At 43.8% G+C, this 27,500-nt stretch overlaps 1 protein-coding gene across 1 annotated transcript in view; it reads right to left on the reverse strand.

The window, feature by feature from the left end:
* magi2a (membrane associated guanylate kinase, WW and PDZ domain containing 2a) overlaps positions 1-27,500 on the reverse strand; it is a gene marked incomplete at both ends in the record, with an annotated part of 235,300 nt that overhangs the window by 26,933 nt on the left and 180,867 nt on the right. Inside the window, 1 exon segment of the mRNA XM_080851836.1 lies at positions 1,814-1,845. Coding sequence (XP_080707962.1) covers positions 1,814-1,845 — 32 coding nt within the window.

Below are 27,500 nucleotides of genomic sequence, written 5' to 3' on the forward strand. Positions count from 1 at the left end.
TGACTTCCTACTTCTTTGCTCTCTCAAGAAAGTTTTCCTCTTGTTCGTTGTTGTCGCTCTGGGCCGTGGCAAACGATCTCTAATTAAACCTAAGATGAACTGTCTGCTTGGGATTCTGGCACGGCCTGGATGGGGAGGATGGGGGGCGTGAGTGGGAGGCAAAAAACTAAGAATGAGGAGATGGTCTTGTGTAATGGGTTATGGGAGCTTGCCTCTCTCACACTTGCTCACACTCACGCACAGGCATACGCGCATGCACACAAACACACACAGGCACGCACACGCACAGGCGCACGCGCACACGCACACGCACAAGTGGCCTGTGGGGTTCATGGCAGCCTGATTAGCCTGCTGCAGACACACATGAGAAAGAATGAACTGAATCCATCTGACAGCACAGAGACATAGAGAGAGAGAAAGAGAGAGAAAGAGAGAGTGTGAGAGAGAGAGAAAGAGAGAAAAAGTGTGTGAGAGAGATAAAGAGAAAGAGAGAGAGTGTGTGTGTGTGTGAGAGAGAGAGATAGATGGAAAGAGAGACAGAGTGACAATGAGAGATGGCTGGATGGGTAGTCTTAGACTGAGAGATAAACAGATAAATAGATAGAGAGATAGAGAGAGTGAATGGAGAATTGTGAGAGATGGGGAGTGCAGGGGCACAGATTACCTAGATTGAAAGAGAAAGAGCAATAGATAGAGGCTAGATAGTGCGAGGTAGTGAGATGGAGTATGCAAGTCGTAAAATAAGACAGATTGAAAGAGAAAGAGAGGGAGACAGAGAGAGAGAAGGGGGACAGATAAAATGAGATAGAAAGAGGGAAGGTGAAAGGGGGAAAGATGAGATCAGTTGGCAAGATAAAAAGAGACAGCGAGAGGAGAAGGAGGAGAGGGAGAGAGAGAGAGTTTGATAGGGTGACAAGAGAGCCAGAACACTTGGGCCTGGATGATGAGAGAGAGAGAGAGGGAGGGAATAAAGTGATAAGGAGAGAGGGTGACCAAATGGAAGCAGGTAAAAATAGACATGCTGAAACAGACAGACATAGAGATAGATAGAGCGATATATACTGTATATGGAAAGAGAGAGAGAAATAAAAAGGGTGAAGGAGAGAGAGAGAGACATAAAGAGGGATGCAGAGGTATAAGATAGGAGATCTAGAAAAATTAGAGGGTTATAAGAAATGGAATAGATAAGAGTATGAAATGGCGTCTTGACTGGACTTAGCTCTGCCTTTGCAAGGATCAGGAGAAGACACTAAGGCTGGGAACTGGCTTTCTGCCATTGGGAAAAGGCTCGTTATTCTTATAATGAAATATGGAGAGGGTGACTGTAGAGAAATATAAGTCAGTGGCTGAATTCAACACGGGTTAAGATGGGACCGGGATGCCAAAAGAGATGAAAACATGACTTTTCAGAGTCATCAAATCACGTTACTTAAAATAGACGTTTAAACATGTACAAATGCAGCACTATTTGCACAAATTAAGCTAGTTCATCATTTCTTCGTGGCTTCCTGGGTTCCTGAATGTTTACAGGGCTTTGCCTGTTCTTTATTCTTACACTGACTGAAAGGTCCCTTCCAGGAACTATATCCAGGAACTATCCAGGAACTATATCCCCCCACTCCAGTCACATGTATAGGTCACATTATAACCATGGCCAATGACAGAGGGGTCAAGAGGGAGAAAGAGCGGCTTAGGAAAGAGCAGCTACACAAGTAGCTGTGAGTTCATCAATAAAGGAAGAAGGGGGTTAGAAGAGAGAAAGCAGAGGGAAGAGAAGAGAAATCTCAGCGGTTTGGAAGGCAATGCTGGTTACCTGTTTGGGGGTCTTCCAGGGGGAAAACTGACCTGCAATAGTGAGAGAATAGAAACATTTAGCCTCTAAAATGGTGTGTGTGTGTTGTGTGTGAACAGTACATTAAACTTTATACACATGGACCCTCAAAAATTAAACAAAGGATAATGCTTGAAAAAAAAGAATAAACATTTTGTAAGAACAGTTGTTAGACTACACTCCTTTCTGACACAGGAGTGTTAGGAATGACTAGAATAAACGGTTCAGTTCTTGAGTGGATCTAAGATCACTGCACAAGCCTGGAGCCCAGAGATGTCCTTGTGACGCAGCCATCAGCGGCAGAACCTCCGTGAAGCCACTTAGGACCCCCCCGCACTAATGAAACAAGTGTGCGTCTGGTGATGGACTTCCTGATTCCTGAGATATATAACAGTAAGCCCCGCCACCCAATGTCACACTCAGTCACCCCCCCCATGAGACCTCTCGAATTATCATATTTCCTTCCCCAAAAGCTCCCTGTCTGACGTTGCATTTACTTCCAAATAATTACATCATTTGCCGTAGGGGTAGTACAGCCGTGAGTTTTAATTGAATGATTCAGGGAGGAAGGTAACTCGTAACGCGTGGGCAGGGAAGGAGCTCATCGCTCCACTCAGCTCCTGCAACAGCAGCCGGGCTCAGGGGACACGGGCCATTTCCAGAGCAAATATCTCACACATGTTTCCTTAAGTTTAACACTCCCCCTACACACACACTCACACACTCTCTCTCCTCTCTCTCACACACACACACACTCTTTCTCTCTCTCTCACACACAGACACTATCTCTCTCTCACACACACACACTCTCTCTCTCTCACACACACACAAACACACACTCTTTCTCTCTTCCTCACACACACACACACACACACACACACACACACTCGCACGCGCCAGAAAAGGCTCCTGTGAGACGGTTTCATTTAATTTGCTCAACCACCCGAAGACGCCCTCGGAAAACTTGGGAAGGAAAAAAAACATTTGACAATCACTCCCAACCTCTCTCATTCAAATCTTCTCTCTTTTTCTTGCTCTCTCACCAGAGAATAGTGTTGCTAATTAAATCAGCAGCCTTATGTGTACCTAGATGACCAAACCAGAGGAGTTTGGAGTATCGGATTTTTGGTGAAGGTCTCCAGAGGAGGTGGGAGGAGCCACCATGTTGAATGTTGAAGGGGCTGATGGGATAGATGGTAGGTCTGTGGAGGACAGGGGTCTTGCATCACCCCAAATAATTGTGGAGGGTGAATAAATGTGATTGCTGGAAGGTTCGAGTGGATGTGGGACTACAAAGCAGCACTGGGATTTTAAGGACCAAAAAGCAGTGGCTGTATGATCATTAAAAGGAATGAATTCATGGCCACAAATGCTGCCATATCTAACTTGTTTTGTGTACTCACACACACACTGCTGGCTGCTGAGCTGGAACAGCACCACACGCAAACACACACACACACACGCACACACATGCTTACATGCTTCTTGATGTCTGTGGTTGAACTAATCTATTTTCCATCAACAAAAGGCACAATTGCTTACAAACGACAACTCTGCTAGCTAGATTCATTAAAACACACAACTATACACTACACATGCATCCTCCTGTGTCTGACACAAAACAGAAGAAGGCTCTAGGAGGAATATCACATTCAGAATTTCAGAACATGGAGTCACCAAAGATCACAGGGAAAGAAAATGCAACACCCAACCTGGTTCAACTTTGTCTGAACAAACAGAATATTTCACTGATAGGCAAAACTTAACAACACACAATGCAAACAACTTCAAACAACATCACCTTATTTCCATGTGAATAAAAAGTGCATGCGTGTGTGTGTGTATTAGTGTATGTGTCTGTGTCTGCAGACAGACAGCTTATTGACTGCATACTTTACACATTATGGAGGGCCCTGACTAAAGGTAAGCTATTCTATGCAAAGCAAGTTCAGCTCGTCTTTGTGAACAGCTGTATAGCTGAGACGAGAAGCACTGCAACACACACACGAGAGGAACTTCTGAGGATCACAAGACAAGGGTGCAGATGACAACGGTAGGAATCCTTGGATGTAATATTTGCCTATTTGTTAATACTTTTTTGTATACAAAATCACTGTTGTAAAAACCTTACCAAAACAAATAAATAAATCAGAGCTGTTTTTCTTTAGTGCTGTACCATCAACTCTTCAGCTAATATTGCATTACAAAATTTTTTTTTTTTGAATGATTGACTCTGACTGATGTATTTCAGGGATGGATCACTTGCTTCTGTTCACTCTGCTGTTCTCAGGTCAGTGACCATCACATGATGAAAGCATTCTTAATTCAGCTGTATGACTTGTGAAAGTGACTTAAGATCAGTTCCTGTTTAGATATGTCATGTCTAATATGTCATACCTCACAGGGCTCAGCAGCGTGTCCTCACGCATGCCACGGCGGTTCCACTTTGTGAACCAGAATAAGACGTGGGACGAAGCGCAGAAACACTGCAGGCAAAAGTTCACTGACCTGGCCACTGTGAACAACATGTCTGACATGACTACGATGACCAATGGCAAAGATGGTTATAATATGGCCTGGATTGGGTTGCGAAAGGACACTTGGATGTGGTCACTGAAGGACAAAAATGTCAGTCTGGAAGAGACCGACTTCACATCCTGGGGACCAAATCAACCAAACAATATTGGTGGAAAGGAGGACTGTGTTAAATTGAGAAAGGGCAACTGGCATGATGTCAGTTGTGATGAATCATTTTTTTTCATATGCGGTATGACCTGCTTTAACTTATAATTTCTGACACATTAAACCCTATGTGTTTGTGTGTTTTTGTGTGTGCGTGAGGTTTGCATATAGTGATGTTTGTATGCTCCAAACTCCACATAATTAAACATAATCCCATGATCTTTTCTGTATCACATTCAAATTAACATCTTTGTCTTACAGAGGGAGTAAACCCAGATGAGAGATACACTCTCATAGAACAGAACATGAATTGGACAGATGCTCAGGAGTACTGCAGGTCAAACCACATGAATCTAGCCAGTGTGAGGAACCAGAATGAGAAGGACCAGATTGGTCAGACAGAAGGGAATATGATGAATAAATGGGTGTGGATCGGCCTGTTCAATAGATGGAAATGGTCTGACCAAACTAACTCCATATTCACATTCTGGCAACCAGGCCAACCTAATAACTATGGAGGGAACCAGGACTGCGCTGTAACATGGCGAGAGAAAGAAGGGAAATGGGCAGACAGGAACTGTACTGAGAGGAATCCGTTCTATTGCTACGAGAGTGAGTTGGTCTTCAATCACTTCAATTCCCATTTTTAACCCTTTTTTAGATATTATTCAAATTCCTGTTCTGTAAGAGTGCATAGCCACAGACTATTTGTGGCATATTGTCCATATTATAACATAACCATCGTATCATTCATTGCACTAGTACACTGGAAGGAGAGGTCTCTGTTTACTTAACAGTGCAGGCAAGGTTTGGTTAGGAGACGTGTCTTTTTCACTGCTTCTGCCTTTACTTTGCTCAGACAAGCTGGCCCTGATCAGAGAGAATAAGACCTGGATGGAGGCGTTCAACTACTGTGAAAGTAATGGCATGGAGCTGGTCTCGGTCACGGATGAGGAGACCCAGAGCTGGGCGAGGGAGGTGGCCAGGGGGGCCAGCACGGCTCACGTGTGGATGGGCCTCTACTACATTTGCCCCCTTGAAGTCTGGTTCTGGATCAGCGGGGTGACGGTGGGCTGCAACTACTGGGCCGCCGGGAACGGCACCGGGACGGGTGAGTGCTGCCAGGCGGGCGCCCTTCAGGCGCGCGGCGAGCAGAAGTGGGTCAGCTGGCCGAAGACTGAAAGACTCAACTTCATCTGCAGAGTCTTTTAAGGTAGAGTGTGTGTGTGTGTGTGTGTGTGTGTGTGTGTGTGTGTGTGTGTGTGTGTGTGTGTGTGTATGTGTGTGTGTGTGTGTGTGTGTGTGTCTATGTGTGTGTATGAGTGTATATGTCTCTATATGTGTGTATTCATGGCTGTACATTTCAACAATACTGACAGTTTTTCTTATCTTGTTTGTGTGCTTTCAGAGGTGTCACCAATCCCACGGATCAGAAGACTCCATATTTACCAAATATCCATCAAGGTCCAACCCTTCATCTTCACCGTGATGGATCAGTCATAACCGTGCTATAGTTTGCCAGATGCTCATAGTCTTGTTTGATTTTTCTTACAGTTTTATTATGCTGTTTTCAATGTGATTTGAATATGTGATTGGTTTCATAAAAGGGATACCTCAGCCATATACCACAGCCTTGAACTGAACTACTGCCTTGACAGCAAACACAAACATGTTTCATTGGCCTGAGGTTAAATAGATAGTTTAGCCAGGGTAGATGACGACCAAACAACCTTTCTGAGTGGACTTACTCTTTAGGATACAACACTGGTTGTTAGCTCAGTCCCTACATGCAAAACTGTTTTATTCTAATGGGTGATGGGGCTTGATGGGTTTCAATTATGTTTTATTTGTGAATGATATGATTTATTGTATGCCAGTTAATATTTAGGATGCAGAAGTCAACATGGGCTGATTTCTTTGAGACTCACTTTGTTAATTAGATAACAAGGCTTTGTATCAAACGTAGTGATTTTGCGATTGTAATTAGTTGGTGTAAAATTCTGTGATTCTAAAATCTAGGGATAAAGTTGAGTTATTCTAGTGATTCTGAAATAATCCCAAATGGCTTCCTGTATAACACGACCACTGTTTAATGCAAAAGAAGTCTTTGTACACTTTGTATATGGATTAAATAAAAACAATAAAAAAGTATAAGTTAAATTAAGACACAAGGCTCATTTCCTCCCTCCCTCCACAGTGCTCTAGAGACCATAACACCTCGCTGGGTTGCTCCTTGCGTGGCACGTACCATCCTGTAATCAGATTGTCCCATGACTTTATATGAACTCTGTTTACTGTCCAACTCCATGCAGTTTCCTGGAGCATATTTTACATATTTTCCTGGGATTTTGCATCTTAGCATGTTTGCATATGCTTGCATGCTTGCGTATGTCTACTTTTAAATAGATTATGAAGAGAGAGAGAGAATAGAGAGAGTGAGATAGAGAGATATAAAGAAAGAGATAGAAATAGAGAGAGAGAGAAAGAGATGAGAATGTGTTCAGGCTGTCAGTACAGCTCTCTCTCTCTCTCAGTGGAAGCAGTGGGGCTCCTATCTCCACTGGTTTGGATACGGGTGAGAGTGGAGGGTGGAGGGTGAGGGTGGACGAGCGCCTATCAAGCCCACCGAAGGGAGCTGAGGTGGCCTTGAGGAGAAACACTTCCTGGCACATGCTCTCTCTCGATCCCTTTACACACACACACACACACACACACACACATGTGTACAGTAATAGGGTCCTTTTTTCCCTCTGCTGCATTAATGATAACAGTTACAACGGGCGACAAATTATTTAAATTGCCAATTGTTTGTGTGTGTGTGTGAAGGGAGCGAGAGAAGGTAAACATAGGAATAGCAAAAGGAAACAGGGGGATAAAAAAGGGTGTTGGATAGACATGGAGGAAGAGAGAGAGAGAGAGAGAGAGAGAGAGAGATGGAAAGGAAGATAAAAAAGTTGTCAGCAGTGGTGAAGATTTCAGTGGTTCCAGACCTGTCTTCTCACCTGAGAGCAAATATCTCTCGTTCTCTTCCTATATCTCTCGTTCTCTTCCTATCTCTCTCTCTCTCTACTCCTCCAGTTTCTTCACTCTTCATTTCTTTCTCTTACCAACCCCCCTTCTGCCTCTCTCTCATTCTCTTAGTCTTCCCCTCTCCTTCTCCTCCCTCTTTCTATCTCCTTTCTCTCAATCTTTCATTCTTCCAAGGTTCTTGCAAGCCTTTTAGGTAGCTAGCTCGCTAGTTGTCGACCAAATCTCCTCACTGCTGCTTTCACACTCATAAACTCTTATGCAGCAGTGCATCATGGGCTATTTTTGGCCTTTAATCCTCAACCCATCTTGGACAGACGTAGTTCCCCAGAGCCCCATCCACCCAGATGAGCTCTTCTGTCCCCCCAGAGCCTAATGGGCGATGGGGCTTGATGGGTTTCAATTATACGTTTTATTTTTGAATGATATGCTTTATTTTATGCCAGTTAATATTTAAGATGCAGAAGTCGACATGGGTTGATTCCGTTTGGGACTCACTTTTTCTTAATTAAATAACATGGCTTAAAATTCTGTGATTTTAAAATGTAGTGATCAAGTTTAGTTATTCTGGTGAATCTGAAATAATCCGAAATTGCTTCCTGTATTACACGACCACTGTTTAATGCAAAAGAAGTCTTCGTACACTTTGTATATGGATTTAAAAAAACAATAAAAAAGTTTTAGTTAAAATAAGACACAGGGCTCATTTCCTCCTTGTCTCCACTGAACTCTAGAGACCATATCACCTCACTGGGGTGCTCCTTGCGTGGCACAAAACGTGATCCTGTAATCAGATTGTCTAATGGCTTTCTATGAACTCTGTTTACTGTCCAAGTGCATGCAGTTTCCTGGTGCATATTTTACATATTGGCGTGCCTGTTCATGTGTAAATTTGAGTAGATTATGAAGAGAGAGAGAGAGAGAGAGATAGAAAGATAGAGAGAGAGAGAGATAGCTAGATAGAGATAGATAGAGAGAGAGAGATATGAAAGAGATAGAAATAGAGAGAGATGAGAAAGTGTTCAGGCTGTCAGCACAGCTCTCTCTCTATCAGTGGAAGCATTGGGGCTCCTATCTCCACTGGTTTGGATACGGGGGAGAGTGGAGGGTGAGGGTGGGGGTGGACGAGCGCCTATCAAGCCCACCGACGGGAGCTGAGCTGTGGCCATGAGGAGAAACACACACTGTCACATGCTCTCTCTCCCTCCCTTCAAACACACATACACACATGTGTACAGTTATAGGGTCCAAAGCTTTTTTGTCGTCGCTACATTAATGATGGCAGTTACAACGGGCGATAAGATATTTAAATTGGCAATTGTTTGTGTGTGTGTGTGTGTGTGTGTAAAGGGATCGAGAGAAGGTAGACATAGGAATAGCAAAAGAAAATGGGGAGAAAAAAAGGGTGTGGATTGACATGGAGGGAGAGAGAGAGAGAGAGAGGGAGAGAGAGAGAGAGAGAGAGAGGGAGAGAGAGAAAGCAAGATAATCAAAGTTGTCAGCAGTGGTGAAGATTTCAGTGCTTCCAGACCTTCTCACCTGAGAGCACATCTCTCTATCTCTTCCTATCTCTCCCTCTCTTCCTATCTCTCACTCTCTTTACTCCTCCAGTTTCCTAATTCTTCATTTCTTCCTCTTACCGACCCGTTTCTGTGTATCTCATTCTTTCCATCATCCCCTTCTCTTCTCCTCTCTCTTTCCATCTCCTTTCTCTCGTAATTCCATTTTTCCAAGGTTCTTGCATGCCTTTTAGGTAGCTAGCTCGCTAGTTGTCGACCAAGTCTCCTTACTGCTGCTTCTACACTCAATAACTCTTACAGCAGTGCATCATGGGTTTTTTTAGGCCTTTGGTCCTCCACCCCATCTTGGACAGACGTATTTCCCCAGAGCCCCATCCACCCAGATCAGACGTAGTTCACCAGAGCCCCATCCACCCAGATCAGACGTAGTTCACCAGAGCCCCATCCACCCAGATCAGACGTAGTTCCCCAGAGCCCCATCCACCCAGATCAGATGTAGTTCACCAGAGCCCCATCCACCCAGATCAGACGTAGTTCACCAGAGCCCCATCCACCCAGCCCATCTACCCAGATGAGCGCTCTTTTCTCTGCATCAGGTTTGACTGGATTCAGGCAAATGGGACATGAATGGTGCTCTTGTGCTGGTACGCGTTTCATGTTTCACCTGTTGGACACCAGGAAAAAAAGAAGGCCAATATGCATTTGCATCAGGAATATAAAGTTTCATAGCAAGTTAAGCTCACGTCTTTGTGACAGGAGAAGCTGAAAGGAGAAGCACTGCAACACACAGACAGCAAGGAGCTTCTGAGGATCACAAAAGACAAGGGTGCAGATGACAACGGTAGGAATACTTGGATGTAATATTTGCCTATTTGTTTATACTTTTTTTGTATATACAAAATCACGGTTGTAAAAATCTACTAAATAAATGAGAGCTGTTTTTCTTTGCTGCTGTAGCATCAACTCTTTAGCTAATATTGTATCATAACTGATACAAAAAGAGAATTTTGAATCATTGACTCTTTGACTGATGCATTTCAGGGATGGATCACTTGCTTCTGTTCACTCTGCTGTTCTCAGGTCAGTGACTCTAACGTGATGAAAACATTCTTAATTCAGCTGTATGACTGGTGATAGTGACTTAGGATCAGTTTTTGTTTAGATATGTCATGTCTAATATGTCACACCTCACAGGGCTCAGCAGCGTGTCCTCACGCATGCCACGGCGGTTCCACTTTGTGAACCAGAAAGTGACGTGGAACGAAGCGCAGGAACACTGCAGGCAAAAGTTCACCGACCTGGCCACTGTGGAAAACATGTCTGACATGACTATGATGACCAATGGCACAGATGGTTATGAAAAGGCCTGGATTGGTTTGCGAAAGGACACTTGGATGTGGTCACTGCAGGACAAAAACGTCAGTATGGAAGAGAACAACTTCACATACTGGAGAGAAGGTCAACCAGACGATGTTTACGGACGACAAGACTGTGTTGCCTTGCTAAATGGTAGCTGGCATGATATCAACTGTGATTTAGATTTGAATTTTTTCATATGCGGTACGACCTGCTTTAACTTATAATTTCTGAGACATTCAACCCTGTGTGTGTGTGTGTGAGTGTGATGTAGTATGTGTGTAAGTGTGAGTGTGTGTGTGTGTGTGGCTGTGTGTGATGTTTTCGTATAGTGATGTTCGTATGCTCCAAACTCCACATATTTAAACTAGGGCTGTGAAATTATAAAAAAATGTAATCAAATTAATCACAGGTTTCTGTGGATTAATCATGATTAATCACATATTACTGCTTTTCTCTGTATATTTTTGTGAGGAAAAGATGTATGACAAAAGATGGATATATACATTTAAAATGTTTTCTTTTTTTATTCATAAAAAAACAAAACAATGGTGCAGATATCTTTGCTATTCCATATTGGACATTAATACATCTAAATTGATGATCCTGATGTAATGATATGGCTTTGTATCAAATCACCAGGTTATCGCTCTCAGGTTGTGCCTTAGGCATACCTTGGGATTCTCAGGAGTAGGTTGCCCGTTCACAAAATGCTACAAAGATTCACAATGGCCTTTTGGGATGTTTGTTCAAGATTGATACAGTATATTTAGCTCACAGCTCTAATTTAAACATTATCCCATGATCTTTTATCACATTCAAATGAACATCTCTGTCTTACAGAGGGAAGAGACCCAAATGAAAGATACACTCCCATAAACGAGACAATGAATTGGAAAGGTGCTCAGGAGTACTGCAGGTCAAAACACATGAACCTCGCCAGTGTGAGGAACCAGACTGAGAACAACAAGATTAGTCAGATTGCAAAGAAGGCGCCATATGGGACCAAATGGTGGAATTGGGCAGTGTGGATCGGCCTGTTCAAAGGATGGAAATGGTCTGACCAAACTAACTCCGTATTCACATTCTGGAGACCAGGCCAACCTAATAACTTTGGAGGGAACCAGGACTGCGCTGTAACATGGCGAGAGGACGAAGGGAAATGGGGAGACAGGAAATGTAATGAGAAACATCCGTTCTTTTGCTACGAGAGTGAGTTGGTCTTTATTCACTTCAATTCCCAATTTTTTAGATTTGAATGCTTTATTCAATTCCTGTCCCATAAGAGTGCATAGCCGCAGACTATTTGTGGCATATTGTCCATATTGTAACATAACCATCGTATCATTCATGTCACTAGTACACTGGAAGGAGAGATCTCTGTTTACTTAACAGTGCAGGCAAGGTTTGGTTAGGAGACGTGTCTTTTTCACTGTTTCTGCCTTTACTTTGCTCAGACAAGCTGGCCCTGATCAGAGAGAATAAGACCTGGATGGAGGCGTTTAACTACTGTGAAAGTAATGGCATGGAGCTGGTCTCGGTCACGGATGAGGAGACCCAGAGCTGGGCGAGGGAGGTGGCCAGGGGGGCCAGCACGGCTCACGTGTGGATGGGCCTCTACTACATCTGCCCCCTTGAAGTCTGGTTCTGGATCAGCGGGGTGACGGTGGGCTGCAACTACTGGGCCGCCGGGAACGGCACCGGGACGGGTGAGTGCTGCCGGGCGGGCGCCCTTCAGGCGGGAGGCGAACAGGAGTGGGTCAGCCGGATGGAGACTGAGAGACTCAACTTCATCTGCAGTGTCTTTTAAGGTAGAGTGTGTTTGTGTGTGTGTGTGTGTGTGTGTATTTGTCTCTATATGTGTGTATTCATGGCTGTACATTTTCAACAATACTGACAGTTTTTCTTATTTTGTTTGTGTGCTTTCAGAGGTGTCACCAATCCCATGGATCAGAAGACTCCATATTTACCAAATATCCATCAAGGTCCAACCCTTCGTCTTCACCGTGATGGTTTAGTCATTTTCATGCTGGTTTGCTTAGTGCTCATAGTCTTGTTTGATTTTTCTTACAGTTTTATTTTGCTGTTTTCAATGTGATTTCAATTTGTGATTGGTTTCATAGACAGGATACCTCAGCCTTGATCTGAACTACTGCCTTGACAGCAAACACATACATGTTTCATTGGCATGTATGTTTAAATAAATACAACACTGGTTGTTAGCTCCCTACATGCAAAACTGTTTTATTCTAATGGGTGATGGGGCTTGATGGGTTTCAATTATACGTTTTATTTGTGAATGATATGCTTTATTTTATGCACATTTTCCAGTTAATATTCAAGATGCAGAAGTCAACATGGGCTGATTTCTTTGGGACTCACTTTGTTAATTAGATAACATGGCTTTGTATCAAATGTAGTCATTTATGGATTATATTTAGTTGGTGTAAAATTCTGTGATTCTAAAATGTAGTAATCAAGTTTAGTTATTCTGGTGATTCTGAAATAATCCGAAATGGCTTCCTGTATTACACGACAACTGTTTAATGCAAAATAAGTCTTTGTACACTTTGTATATGGATAAAAAAAAACAATAAAAAAGTTTAAGTTAAAATAAGACACAAGGGTCATTTACTTCCTGTCTCCACTGTACTCTAGAGACCATAACACCTCACTGGGTTGCTCCTTGCGTGACACGAAACGCCAAACAAGATTATCTCATGACTTTCTATAAACTCTTTTTACTTTCACATGCTGTTATGGAGGCCTGCGAGGAACAAAAAGCACATATGCTTACAAACGGCACCAAACGTTGCAGTGCACATGAACATTAGCTACATTCATTCAAATACACAACTATACACTACTCATGCATCCTCCTGTGTTTGGCACAAAGCAGAAGAAAGCTCTAGGAGGAATATCACATTCAGAATTTCAGAACATGGAGTCACCAAAGATCACAGGGAATGGAAATGCCAACACCCATCCAACCAGGTTTCACTGTGTCTGAGCTAACAGAATATTGGACTGATAGGCAAAACTTACTAATTTCCATGTGTATAGAAAGTGTGTGTGTGCTTGTGTGTGTGTATGAGGGTATGTGTCTGTGTCTACAGACAGACAGCTTATTGACTGCATACTTCACACGTTAAAGAGTGCCCTGCCTAAAGGTCAGCTATGTGCACACGGATAGAGGACGGTAAATACCACTGAAGTTTTGACAGAGGATGGAGCCTGAGTGCCTGTGAATAAAAGTGTCCTCAGCAGAGCTCCTCTGTCCCCCCCAGTCACTACTCAGAATTTAATATTATTTGCATCCCCCCCCCCCCCCCACATCCAACATGTCCAGACCAGCCCCCCCCCCCCCCCCCCATTCACCCAAATACAACACCATCACGGTATAGTGTCTTTGTAACACCCCCCCCCCCCCCACATCCAACATGTCCACACCAGAACCCCATCGACCCAGATGAGCTCCTCTGTCCCCGTCCACCCAGATGAGCCCCTCTGTCCCCCTCTGTCCCCATCCACCCAGATGAGCTCCTCTGTCCCCCCTCTGTCCCCATCCACCCAGATGAGCTCCTCTGTCCCCATCCACCCAGATGAGCCCCTCTGTCCCCCTCTGTCCCCATCCACCCAGATGAGCTCCTCTGTCCCCATCCACCCAGATGAGCCCCTCTGTCCCCCCTCTGTCCCCATCGACCCAGATGAGCTCCTCTGTCCCCATCCACCCAGATAAGCCCCTCTGTCCCCCTCTGTCCCCATCCACCCAGATGAGCTCCTCTGTCCCCATCCACCCAGATGAGGGCTCTTTTCTCTGCATCAGGTTTGACTGGATTCAGGTGAAAGGGACATGAATGGTGCTCTTGTGCTGGTTCATGCTTTACATGTTTCACGTTTTGGACACCAGGAAAATAAAGTAGGCCAATTTGCATTCGCATCAGAAATATAAAGGTGCATAGCAAGTTCAGCTCATGTCTTTGTGAACAGCTAGATAGCTGACACGAGAAGCACTGCAACACACAGACAGCAAGGAGCTTCTGAGGATCATAAAGACAAGGGTGCAGATGACAACGGTAGGAATCCTTGGATGTAATTTTTGCCTATTTGTTTATACTATTTTTGTACGATGCTTTTGTATGTATTTAGCTTATCACTCATTCAATCTCATTTTATGCCTTGGGTTTAAATAGACCTATAACATATTCTTAGTAAATATCTATGGCTAAAAACTTAATCATGCATCCTCCTGTGTTTGGCACAAAGCAGAAGAAAGCTCTAGGAGGAATATCACATTCAGAATTTCAGAACATGGAGTCACCAAAGATCACAGGGAATGGAAATGCCAACACCCATCCAACCAGGTTTCACTGTGTCTGAGCTAACAGAATATTGGACTGATAGGCAAAACTTACTAATTTCCATGTGTATAGAAAGTGTGTGTGTGCTTGTGTGTGTGTATGAGGGTATGTGTCTGTGTCTACAGACAGACAGCTTATTGACTGCATACTTCACACGTTAAAGAGTGCCCTGCCTAAAGGTCAGCTATGTGCACACGGATAGAGGACGGTAAATACCACTGAAGTTTTGACAGAGGATGGAGCCTGAGTGCCTGTGAATAAAAGTGTCCTCAGCAGAGCTCCTCTGTCCCCCCCAGTCACTACTCAGAATTTAATATTATTTGCATCCCCCCCCCCCCCACATCCAACATGTCCAGACCAGCCCCCCCCCCCCCCCCCATTCACCCAAATACAACACCATCACGGTATAGTGTCTTTGTAACACCCCCCCCCCCCCCACATCCAACATGTCCACACCAGAACCCCATCGACCCAGATGAGCTCCTCTGTCCCCGTCCACCCAGATGAGCCCCTCTGTCCCCCTCTGTCCCCATCCACCCAGATGAGCTCCTCTGTCCCCCCTCTGTCCCCATCCACCCAGATGAGCTCCTCTGTCCCCATCCACCCAGATGAGCCCCTCTGTCCCCCTCTGTCCCCATCCACCCAGATGAGCTCCTCTGTCCCCATCCACCCAGATGAGCCCCTCTGTCCCCCCTCTGTCCCCATCGACCCAGATGAGCTCCTCTGTCCCCATCCACCCAGATAAGCCCCTCTGTCCCCCTCTGTCCCCATCCACCCAGATGAGCTCCTCTGTCCCCATCCACCCAGATGAGGGCTCTTTTCTCTGCATCAGGTTTGACTGGATTCAGGTGAAAGGGACATGAATGGTGCTCTTGTGCTGGTTCATGCTTTACATGTTTCACGTTTTGGACACCAGGAAAATAAAGTAGGCCAATTTGCATTCGCATCAGAAATATAAAGGTGCATAGCAAGTTCAGCTCATGTCTTTGTGAACAGCTAGATAGCTGACACGAGAAGCACTGCAACACACAGACAGCAAGGAGCTTCTGAGGATCATAAAGACAAGGGTGCAGATGACAACGGTAGGAATCCTTGGATGTAATTTTTGCCTATTTGTTTATACTATTTTTGTACGATGCTTTTGTATGTATTTAGCTTATCACTCATTCAATCTCATTTTATGCCTTGGGTTTAAATAGACCTATAACATATTCTTAGTAAATATCTATGGCTAAAAACTTAATTGTTTTGTAAATAGTTTTTATTGTTGAGGGACCACACTTTGCACCATTTCGGTAGAATGGCCCATACAAAATCAGTGTTGTAAAAACCTTACCAAAAACAAATAAATAAGTGAGAGCTGCTTCTCTTTGTCGCTGTAGCATCAACTCTTCAGCTAATATTGTATTATAACAGATAAAAAAAGAGAATTTTGAATGATTGCCTCTTTGACTGATGCATTTCAGGGATGGATCACTTGCTTCTGTTCACTCTGCTGTTCTCAGGTCAGTGACCATCATGTGATGAAAGCATTCTTAATTCAGCTGTATGACTTGTGATTTAAGCAATAAGCCCCAGGAGGCCGTGCTTTGCGCTGATTTTAGAACAGGTAAGGGGAGTTGTTAGGCACGACGCGAAGCGGAGTGCCGTTAAACCCCCTTACCTGTTCTAAAATCAGCGCAAAGCACGGACTCGCGGGGCTTATTGCTTTTCTAAAACTGTTACTACACATATTTGATATGGTTTCATAAATAAAGACAATTCAATTTAAGAAACAATAGTTTAATGATACACCGTCATTCTTCCGCCACTAAAAATTATAGTTCCTAAATAAATCGTTGCCACGCAACCCTTGAAGCAACGCAACAGCCAGATGGAACGCTGGGTATGAAATGCGCTATATGAATGCCTTGCCATTCGCTGCGCAGTAATATGAAATGTAATCAGGTCAAATTGTAAGGTAATGCTGGATTTTACAACGGCTTTTAGCCAATCGCAATCAAGGATTTGAACAATCAGGTTTAGAAAGTGACTTAAGATCAGTTCCTGTTTAGATATGTCATGTCTAATATGTCACACCTCACAGGGCTCTGCAGCGTGTCCTCACGCATGCCACGGCGGTTCCACTTTGTGAACCAGAATAAGACGTGGGACGAAGCGCAGGAACACTGCAGGTCAAAGTTCACCGACCTGGCCACTGTGGAAAACATGACTGACATGACTATGATGACCAATGGCACAGATGGTTATGATATGGCCTGGATTGGGTTGAGAAAGGACACTTGGATGTGGTCACTGAAGGATAAAAGTGTCAGTCTGGAAGAGACCAACTTCACATTCTGGGCACAAAATGAACCAAACAATTATAGGGGACATGAGGACTGTGTTTATTTGGTAAATGGTCACTGGTTAGATGTCAACTGTGTCCATTTTTTACTTTTTGTCATATGCGGTATGACCTGCTTTAACTTATAATTCTTGAGACATTTAACCCTGTGTATGTGTGTGTCTGTGTAAGCGAGTGTGTGTGTGTGAGTGAGTGTGTGTGGTGTGTGTGTGTGTGTGTATGTCCGTGTGTATGTGTATGTGTATGTTTGTGTGTGTGTGTGTGCGTGTGCGTGTGCGTGTGCGTGTGCGTGTGCGTGTGCGTGTGTGAGGTTTGTGCATAGTGATGTCCGTATGCTCCAAACTCCACATATTTAAACATAATCCCATGATCTTTTCTGTAACACATTCAAATTAACATCTTTGTCTTACAGAGGGAGGACACCCAAATGAGAGATACACTCTCATGGACGAGACAAAGAATTGGACAGATGCTCAGGAGTACTGCAGGTCAAAAGACATGAACCTAGCCAGTGTGAGGAACCAGACTGAGAACACAATGATTAGTCATATTGCAGGGAATAAATGGGTGTGGCTCGGCCTGTTCAAAGGATGGAAATGGTCTGACCAAACTAACTCCGTATTCACATTCTGGAGGAGAGGTAAACCTGATAACAGCCAAGGGTACGAGGACTGCGCTGTAACATGGCAAAAGGACGAAGGGAAATGGGGAGACAGGCAATGTAATGAGAAACATCCGTTCTTTTGCTACGAGAGTGAGTTGGTCTTCAATGACTTCAATTCCCATATTTAACATTTTTTTAAGTTTAAATGCATTATTCAAATTCCTGTTCTGTAAGAGTGCATAGCCAGAGACTATTGGTGGCATATTGTCCATATTGTAACATAACCATCGTATCATTCATTGCACTAGTACACTGGAAGGAGGTCTCTGTTTACTTAACAGTGCAGGCAAGGTTTGGTTAGGAGACGTGTCTTTTTCACTGCTTCTGCCTTTACTTTGCTCAGACAAGCTGGCCCTGATCAGAGAGAATAAGACCTGGATGGAGGCGTTCAACTACTGTGAAAGTAATGGCATGGAGCTGGTCTCGGTCACGGATGAGGAGACCCAGAGCTGGGCGAGGGAGGTGGCCAGGGGGGCCAGCACGGCTCACGTGTGGATGGGCCTCTACTTCGTTTGCCAACACGACCTCTGGTTCTGGATCAGCGGGCCGACGTTGGGATACAACAACTGGGCGGTCGGGCACGGCACCGGTGAGTGCTGCCAGGCGGGCGCCCTTCAGGCGGGAAGCGAGCAGGAGTGGGTCAGCTGGCCGAATACTGAGAGACTCAACTTCATCTGCAGAGTCTTTTAAGGTAGAATATGTGTGTGTGTGTGTGTGTGTGTGTGTGTGTCTGTGGTGTGTGTATGTGTTTGGGTATGAGTGACTATGTCTCTATATGTGTGTATTCATGGCTGTACATTTTCAACAATACTGACAGTTTTTCTTATCTTGTTTGTGTCCTTTCAGAGGTGTCACCAATCCCATGGATCAGAAGACTCCATATTTCCCTAAATATCCATCAAGGCCCAACCCTTCGTCTTTGGCGTGATGGATTAGTCATTTTCATGCTGTGGTTTGCCACATGCTCATAGTCTTGTTTGATTTTTCTTAATTTTCTTATGCTGTTTTCAATGTGATTTGAAATTGTGATTGGTTTCATAGACGTGATACCTCAGCCATGATCTGAACTACTGTTTCATTGGCACGTATGTTTAAATAAATACCACTGGTTGTTAGCTCCCTATATGCAAAACTGTTTTATTCTAATGGGTGATGGGACTTGATGGGTTTCAATTATACTTTTTATTTGTGAATGATAAGCTTTATTTTATGCACATTTTCAAGTTAATATTCAAGATGCAGAAGTCAACATGGGCTGATTTTTTTGGGGACTTTGTTAATTAGATAACATGGCTTTGTATCACATGTAGTGATTTTGCGATTGTAATTAGTTGGTGTAAAATTCTGTGATTCTAAAATGTAGGGATCAAGTTTAGTTATTCTAGTGATTCTGAAATAATCCAAAATGGCTTCCTGTATAACACGACCACTGTTTAATGCAAAATAAGTCTTTGTACACTTTGTTTATGGATAAAAAAAAACAATAAAAAAGTATAAGTTAAAATAAGACACAGGGCTCATGTCCTTCCTCCCTCCACAGTATTCTAGAGACTATAACACCTCACTGGGGTGCTCCTTGCGTGACATGAAACGTCATCCTGTAATCAGATTGCCCCATGACTTTCTATGAACTCTGTTTACTGTCCAACTCCGTGCAGTTTCCTGGAGCATATTTTACATAATTTCCTGGGCTTTTGTATCTTAGCTTGTTTGCATACACATGCTTGCGTGCCTGCGTATGTGTACTTTTGAGTAGATTATGGGCTATTTTTGGCCTTGATCCTCCACCCCATCTTGAACAGACGTAGTTCATCAGAGCCCCATCCACCCAGATGAGCCCCTCTGTCCCCCCTCTGTCCCCATCCACCCAGATGAGCCCCTCTGTCCCCCCTCTGTCCCCATCCACCCAGATGAGCCCCTCTGTCCCAATCCACCCAGATGAGCTCCTCTGTCCCCATCCACCCAGATGAGCTCCTCTGTCCCATCCACCCAGATGAGTGCTCTTTGCTCTGCATCAGGTTTGACTGGTTTCAGGTGAATGGGACATGAATGGTGCCCTTGTTCTGGTACATGCTTTACATGTTTCACGTTTTGGACACCAGGAAAATAAAGTAGGCCAATTTGCATTCGCATCAGAAATATAAAGGTGCATAGCAAGTTCAGCTCATGTCTTTGTGAACAGCTAGATAGCTGACACGAGAAGCACTGCAACACACAGACAGCAAGGAGCTGCTGAGGATCATAAAAGACAAGGGTGCAGATGACAACGGTAGGAATCCTTGGATGTAATTTTTGCCTATTTGTTTATACTATTTTTGTACGATGCTTTTGTATGTATTTAGCCTATCACTCATTCAATCTCATTTTATGCCTTGGGTTTAAATAGAACTATAACATATTCTTAGTAAATATCTATGGCTAAAAACGTAATTGTTTTGTAAATAGTTTTTATTGTTGAGGGACCGCACTTTGCACCATTTTGGTAGAATGGCCCATATACAAAATCACTGTTGTAAAAACCTTACCAAAAACAAATAAATAAATGAGAGCTGCTTCTCTTTGTCGCTGTAGCATCAACTCTTCAGCTAATATTGTATTATAATAGATAAAAAAAGAGAATTTTGAATGATTGTCTCTTTGACTGATGCATTTCAGGGATGGATCACTTGCTTCTGTTCACTCTGCTGTTCTCAGGTCAGTGACCATCATGTGATGAAAGCATTCTTAATTCAGCTGTATGACTTGTGATTTAAGCAATAAGCCCCAAGAGGCCGTGCTTTGCGCTGATTTTAGAACACAGGTAAGGGGAGTTGTTAGGCACAACGCGAAGCGGAGTGCCGTTAAACCCCCTTACCTGTTCTAAAATCAGCGCAAAGCACGGACTCGCGGGGCTTATTGCTTTTCTAAAACTGTTACTACACATATTTGATATGGTTTCATAAATAAAGACAATTCAATTTAAGAAACAATAGTTTAATGATACACCGTCATTCTTCCGCCACTAAAAATTATAGTTCCTAAATAAATCGTTGCCACGCAAGCCTTGAAGCAACGCAACAGCCAGATGGAACGCTGGGTATGAAATGCGCTATATGAATGCCTTGCCATTCGCTGCGCAGTAATATGGAATGTTATCAGGTCAAATTGTAAGGTAATGCTGGATTTTACACGGGTTTTAGCCAATCACAATCAAGGATTTGAACAATCAGGTTTAGAAAGTGACTTAAGATCAGTTCCTGTTTAGATATGTCATGTCTAATATGTCACACCTCACAGGGCTCAGCAGCGTGTCCTCACGCATGCCACGGCGGTTCCACTTTGTGAACCAGAATGAGACGTGGGACGAAGCGCAGGAACACTGCAGACACAATTTCACCGACCTGGCCACTGTGGAAAACATGACTGACATGACTATGATGACCAATGGCACAGAGGGTTATGATATGGCCTGGATTGGGTTGAGAAAGGGCACTTTGATGTGGTCACTGAAGGATAAAAGTGGCAGTCTGGAAGAGACCAACTTCACTATCTGGGCACAAAATGAACCAAACAATTATAGGGGACATGAGGACTGTGTTTATTTGAAAAATGGTCACTGGTTAGATGTCAACTGTGTCGATTATTCACTTTTTGTCATATGCGGTATGACCTGCTTTAACTTATAATTCTTGAGACATTTAACCCTGTGTATGTGTGTGTCTGTGTAAGTGAGTGTGTGTGTGTGAGTGAGTGTGTGTGGTGTGTGTGTGTGTGTATGTCTGTGTGTATGTGTATGTGTATGTTTGTGTGTGTGTGTGTGCGTGTGCGTGTGCGTGTGCGTGTGCGTGTGCGTGTGCGTGTGCGTGTGCGTGTGCGTGTGTGTGAGAGGTTTGTGCATAGTGATGTCCGTATGCTCCAAACTCCACATATTTAAACATAATCCCATGATCTTTTCTGTATCACATTCAAATTAACATCTTTGTCTTGCAGAGGGAAGAAACCCAAATGAAGGATACACTCTCATAAACGAGAGAATGAATTGGAAAGATGCTCAGGAGCACTGCAGGTCAAAAGACATGAACCTAGCCAGTGTGAGGAACCAGACTGAGAACAACATGATTAGTCAGATTGCAGGGAATAAATCGGTGTGGATCGGCCTGTTCAAAGGATGGAAATGGTCTGACCAAACTAACTCCGTATTCACATTCTGGAGGAGAGGTCAACCTGATAACAGCCAACGGTACGAGGACTGCGCTGTAACATGGCAAAAGGATGAAGGGAAATGGGGAGACAGGCAATGTAATGAGAAACATCCGTTCTTTTGCTACGAGAGTGAGTTGGTCTTCAATGAGTTAAATTCCCATATTTAACATTTTTTTAGGTTTGAATGCATTATTCACATTCCTGTTCTGTAAGAGTGCATAGCCACAGACTATTGGTGGCATATTGTCCATATTGTAACACATTGTATCATTCATTGCACTAGTACACTGGAAGGAAAGGTCTCTGTTTACATAACAGCGCAGGCAAGGTTTGGTTAGGAATCGTATCTCACTGCTTCTGCCTTTACTTTGCTCAGACAAGCTGGCCCTGATCAGAGAGAATAAGACCTGGATGGAGGCGTTCAACTACTGTGAAAGTAATGGCATGAAGCTGGTCTCGGTCACAGATGAGGAGACCCAGAGCTGGGCGAGGGAGGTGGCCAGGGGGGCCAGCACTGCTCACGTGTGGATGGGCCTCTACTACATTTGCCCCCTTGAAGTCTGGTTCTGGATCAGCGGGGTGACGGTGGGCTGCAACTACTGGGCCGCCGGGAACGGCACCGGGACGGGTGAGTGCTGCCGGGCGGGCGCCCTTCAGTCGGGAGGCGAGCAGGAGTGGGTCAGCCGGCCGGAGACTGAGAGACTCAACTTCATCTGCAGAGTCTTTTAAGGTAGAGAGTGTGCGTGTGTGTGGGTGTGTGTGTGTGTGTGTGTGTGTGTTTGTGTGTGTGTGTGTGTCTGTTTGTGTATGTGTGTATATGTCTCTATTTGTGTGTATTCGTGGCTGTACATTTTCAACAATACTGACAGTTTTTCTTATCTTGTTAGTTTGCTATCAGAGGTGTCACCAATCCCATGGATCAGAAGACTCCATATTTACCAAACATCCATCAAGGTCCAACCCTTCATCTTCACCGTGATGGATCAATAATTTTCATGCAGTGGTTTGCCACGTGCTCATAGTCTTGTTTAGATTTTTCTTACAGTTTTATTATGCTGTTTTCAATGTGATTTAAAATTGTGATTGGTTTCATAAAAGGGATACCTCAGCCTTGACAGCAAACACATACATGTTTCATTGGCCTGAGGTTAAATAGATTAGTTTATTCAGGGTAGATGAGGACCAAACAACCTTTCTGAGTGGACTAACTCTTTAGGATACAACACTGGTTGTTAGCTCAGTCCCTACATGCAAAACTGCTTTATTCTAATGGGTGATGGGGCTTGATGGGTTTCAATTATACGTTTTATTTGTGAATGATATGATTTATTTTATGCCAGTAAATATTCAAGATGCAGAAGTCAACATGGGTTGATTCCGTTTGGGACTCACATTTTCTTAATAAGATAACATGGCTTTGTACGAAATGTAGTGATTTTGCGATTGTATTTAGTTAGTGTAAAATTCTGTGATTCTTAAATGTAGTGATCAAGTTTAGTTATTCTAGTGATTCTGAAATAATCCAAAATGGCTTCCTGTATTACACGACCACTGTTTAATGCAAAAGAAGTCTTTGTACACTTTGTATATGGATTAAAAAAAAAACAATAAAACATTTTAAGTTAAAAAAAGACACAAGGCTCATTTCCTCCCTCCCTCCACAGTGCTCTAGAGACCATAACACCTCGCTGGGGTGCTCCTTGCGTGACACGAGACGCCATCCTGTAATGAGATTGTCCCATGACTTTCTATGAACTCTGTTTACTGTCCAACTCCATGCAGTTTCCTGGAGCATATTTTACATATTTTCCTGAGCTTTTGCATCTTAGCATGTTTGCATATGCTTGCGTGCCTGAGTATGTGTACTTTTGAGTAGATTATGAAGAGAGAGAGAGAGAGAATAGAGAGAGTGAGATAGAGAGATATAAAGAAAGAGATAGAAATAGAGAGAGAGAGAAAGAGATGAGAAAGTGTTCAGGCTGTCAGTACAGCTCTCTCTCTCTCTCAGTGGAAGCAGTGGGGCTCCTATCTCCACTGGTTTGGATACGGGGGAGAGTGGAAATGGACGAGAGCCTATCAAGCCGAGATGTGGCCATGAGGAGAAACACACCCTGTCACATGCTCTCTCTCAACCCCTTCACACACACATACACACATGTGTACAGTAATAGGGTCTTATTTTCCCCTCTGCTGCATTAATGATAATAGTTATAACGGGCGACAAGTTATTTAAATTGCCAATTGTTTGTGTGTGTGTGGGTGTGAAGGGAGCGAGAGAAGGTAAACATAGGAATTGCAAAAGGAAATAGGGGGATAAAAAAAGGGTGTTGGATAGACATGGAGGAAGAGAGAGAGAGAGATAGAGAGATAGAGAGGGAAAAGAAAGGAAGATAATCGAAGTTGTCAGCAGTGGTGAAGATTTCAGTGGTTCCAGACCTGTCTTCTCACCTGAGAGCAAATATCTCTCGTTCTCTTCCTATCTCTCTCTCTCTCTACTCCTCCAGTTTCTTCACTCTTCATTTCTTTCTCTTACCAACCCCCGTCTGCCTCTCTCTCATTCTCTCTCTCATTCTCTTATTCATCCCCTCTCCTTCTCCTCTCTCTTTCCATGTCCTTTCTCTCAATCTTTCATACTTCCAAGGTTCTTGCATGCCTTTTAGGCAGCCAGCTCGCTAGTTGTCGACTAAAACTCCGTACTGCTGCTTTCACACGTATAAACCTTTATACAGGTGCATCATGGGCTATTTTTGGCCTTGATCCTCCACCCCATCTTGGACAGACGTGGTTCACCAGAGCCCCATCCACCCAGATCAGACGTAGTTCACCAGAGCCCCATCCACCCAGATCAGACGTAGTTCACCAGGGCCCCATCCACCCAGATGAGCTCATCTGTCCCCATACACCCAGATGAGTGCTCTTTGCTCTATATCAGGTTTGACTGGTTTCAGAGGGAATGGGACATGAATGGTGCCCTTGTGATGGTACATGCTTTTCATGTTTCACATGTTGGACACCAGGAAAAAAAAAGAAGGCCAATTTGCATCGTATCAGGGATATAAAGTTTCATAGCAAGTTAAGCTCATGTCTTTGTGAACAGCTGGATAGCTGAGACGAGAAGCACTGCAACACACAGACAGCAAGGAGATTCTGAGGATCATAAAAGACAAGGGTGCAGATGACAACGGTAAGAATCCTTGGATGTAATATTTGCCTATTTGTCTGTACTTTTTTTGTATATACAAAATCACTGTTGTAAAACCGTTACCAAAAACAAATAAACAAAATCAGAGCTCTCTTTCTTTAGTGCTGCAGCATCAAATCTACAGCTAATATTGTATTATAGCAAATAAAAAAAGAGAATTTTGAATGATTGACTCTTTGACTGATGCATTTCAGGGATGGATCACTTGCTTCTGTTCACTCTGCTGTTCTCAGGTCAGTGACCATCATGAGATAAAAGCATTCTTAATTCAGCTGTATGACTTGTGATAGTGACTTAAGATTAGTTTTTGTTTAGATATGTCATGTCTAATATGTCACACCTCACAGGGCTCAGCAGCGTGTCCTCACGCATGCCACGGCGGTTCCACTTTGTGAACCAGAATGAGACGTGGGACGAAGCGCAGAAACACTGCAGACAAAAGTTCACCGACCTGGCCACTGTGGAAAACATGACTGACATGACTATGATGACCAATGGCACAGAGGGTTATGATATGGCCTGGATTGGGTTGAGAAAGGGCACTTTGATGTGGTCACTGAAGGATAAAAGTGTCAGTCTGGAAGAGACCAACTTCACATTCTGGGCACAAAATGAACCAAACAATTATAGGGGACATGAGGACTGTGTTTATTTGGAAAATGGTCACTGGTTAGATGTCAACTGTGTCAATTATTCACTTTTTGTCATATGCGGTATGACCTGCTTTAACTTATAATTCTTGAGACATTTAACCCTGTGTATGTGTGTGTCTGTGTAAGTGAGTGTGTGTGTGTGAGTGAGTGTGTGTGGTGTGTGTGTGTGTGTATGTCTGTGTGTATGTGTATGTGTATGTCTATGTTTGTGTGTGTGCGTGTGCGTGTGCGTGTGCGTGTGCGTGTGCGTGTGCGTGTGCGTGTGTGTGAGAGGTTTGTGCATAGTGATGTCCGTATGCTCCAAACTCCACATATTTAAACATAATCCCATGATCTTTTCTGTGTCACATTCAAATTAACATTTTTGTCTTACAGAGGGAGGAAACCCAAATGAAGGATACACTCTCATGAACGAGACAAAGAATTGGAAAGATGCTCAGGAGCACTGCAGGTCAAAAGACATGAACCTCGCCAGTGTGAGGAACCAGACAGAGAACACAATGATTAGTCATATTGCAGGGAATAAATCGGTGTGGATCGGCCTGTTCAAAGGATGGAAATGGTCAGACCAAACTAACTCCGTATTCACATTCTGGAGGAGAGGTCAACCTGATAACAGCCAAGGGTACGAGGACTGCGCTGTAACATGGCAAAAGGACGAAGGGAAATGGGGAGACAGGCAATGTAATGAGAAACATCCGTTCTTTTGCTACGAGAGTGAGTTGGTCTTCAATGACTTCAATTCCCATATTTAACATTTTTTTAGGTTTAAATGCATTATTCAAATTCCTGTTCTGTAAGAGTGCATAGCCACAGACTATTGGTGGCATATTGTCCATATTGTAACACATCGTATCATTCATTGCACTAGTACACTGGAAGGAAAGGTCTCTGTTTACATAACAGTGCAGGCAAGGTTTGGTTAGGAATCGTATCTCACTGCTTCTGCCTTTACTTTGCTCAGACAAGCTGGCCCTGATCAGAGAGAATAAGACCTGGATGGAGGCGTTCAACTACTGTGAAAGTAATGGCATGGAGCTGGTCTCGGTCACGGATGAGGATACCCAGAGCTGGGCGAGGGAGGTGGCCAGGGGGGCCAGCACGGCTCACGTGTGGATGGGCCTCTACTACATTTGCCCCCTTGAAGTCTGGTTCTGGATCAGCGGGGTGACGGTGGGCTGCAACAACTGGGCCGCCGGGAACGGCACCGGGACGGGTGAGTGCTGCCAGGCGGGCGCCCTGCAGGCGGGAGGCGAGCAGGAGTGGGTCAGCCGGCCTAAGACTGAGAGACTCAACTTCATCTGCAGAGTCTTTTAAGGTAGAGTGTGTGTGTGTGTGTGTATGTGTGTATATGTCTCTATTTGTGTGTATTCGTAGCCGTACATTTTCAACAATACTGACAGTTTTTCTTATCTTGTTTGTGTGCTTTCAGAGGTGTCACCAATCCCATGGATCAGAAGACTCCATATTTACCAAATATCCACCAAGGCCCAACCCTTCATCTTCACCGTGATGGATCAGTCATTTTCATGCTGTGGTTTGCCACATGCTCATAGTCTTGTTTTAGTTTTCTTACAGTTTTATTATGCTGTTTTCAATGTGATTTGAAATTGTGGTTTAATAGACGGGATACCTCAGCCTTGATCTGAACTACTGCCTTGACAGCAAACACATA

This window comes from Sprattus sprattus (genome assembly GCF_963457725.1).
Source record: "Sprattus sprattus genome assembly, chromosome: 14".
NCBI lineage: Eukaryota > Metazoa > Chordata > Actinopteri > Clupeiformes > Clupeidae > Sprattus > Sprattus sprattus.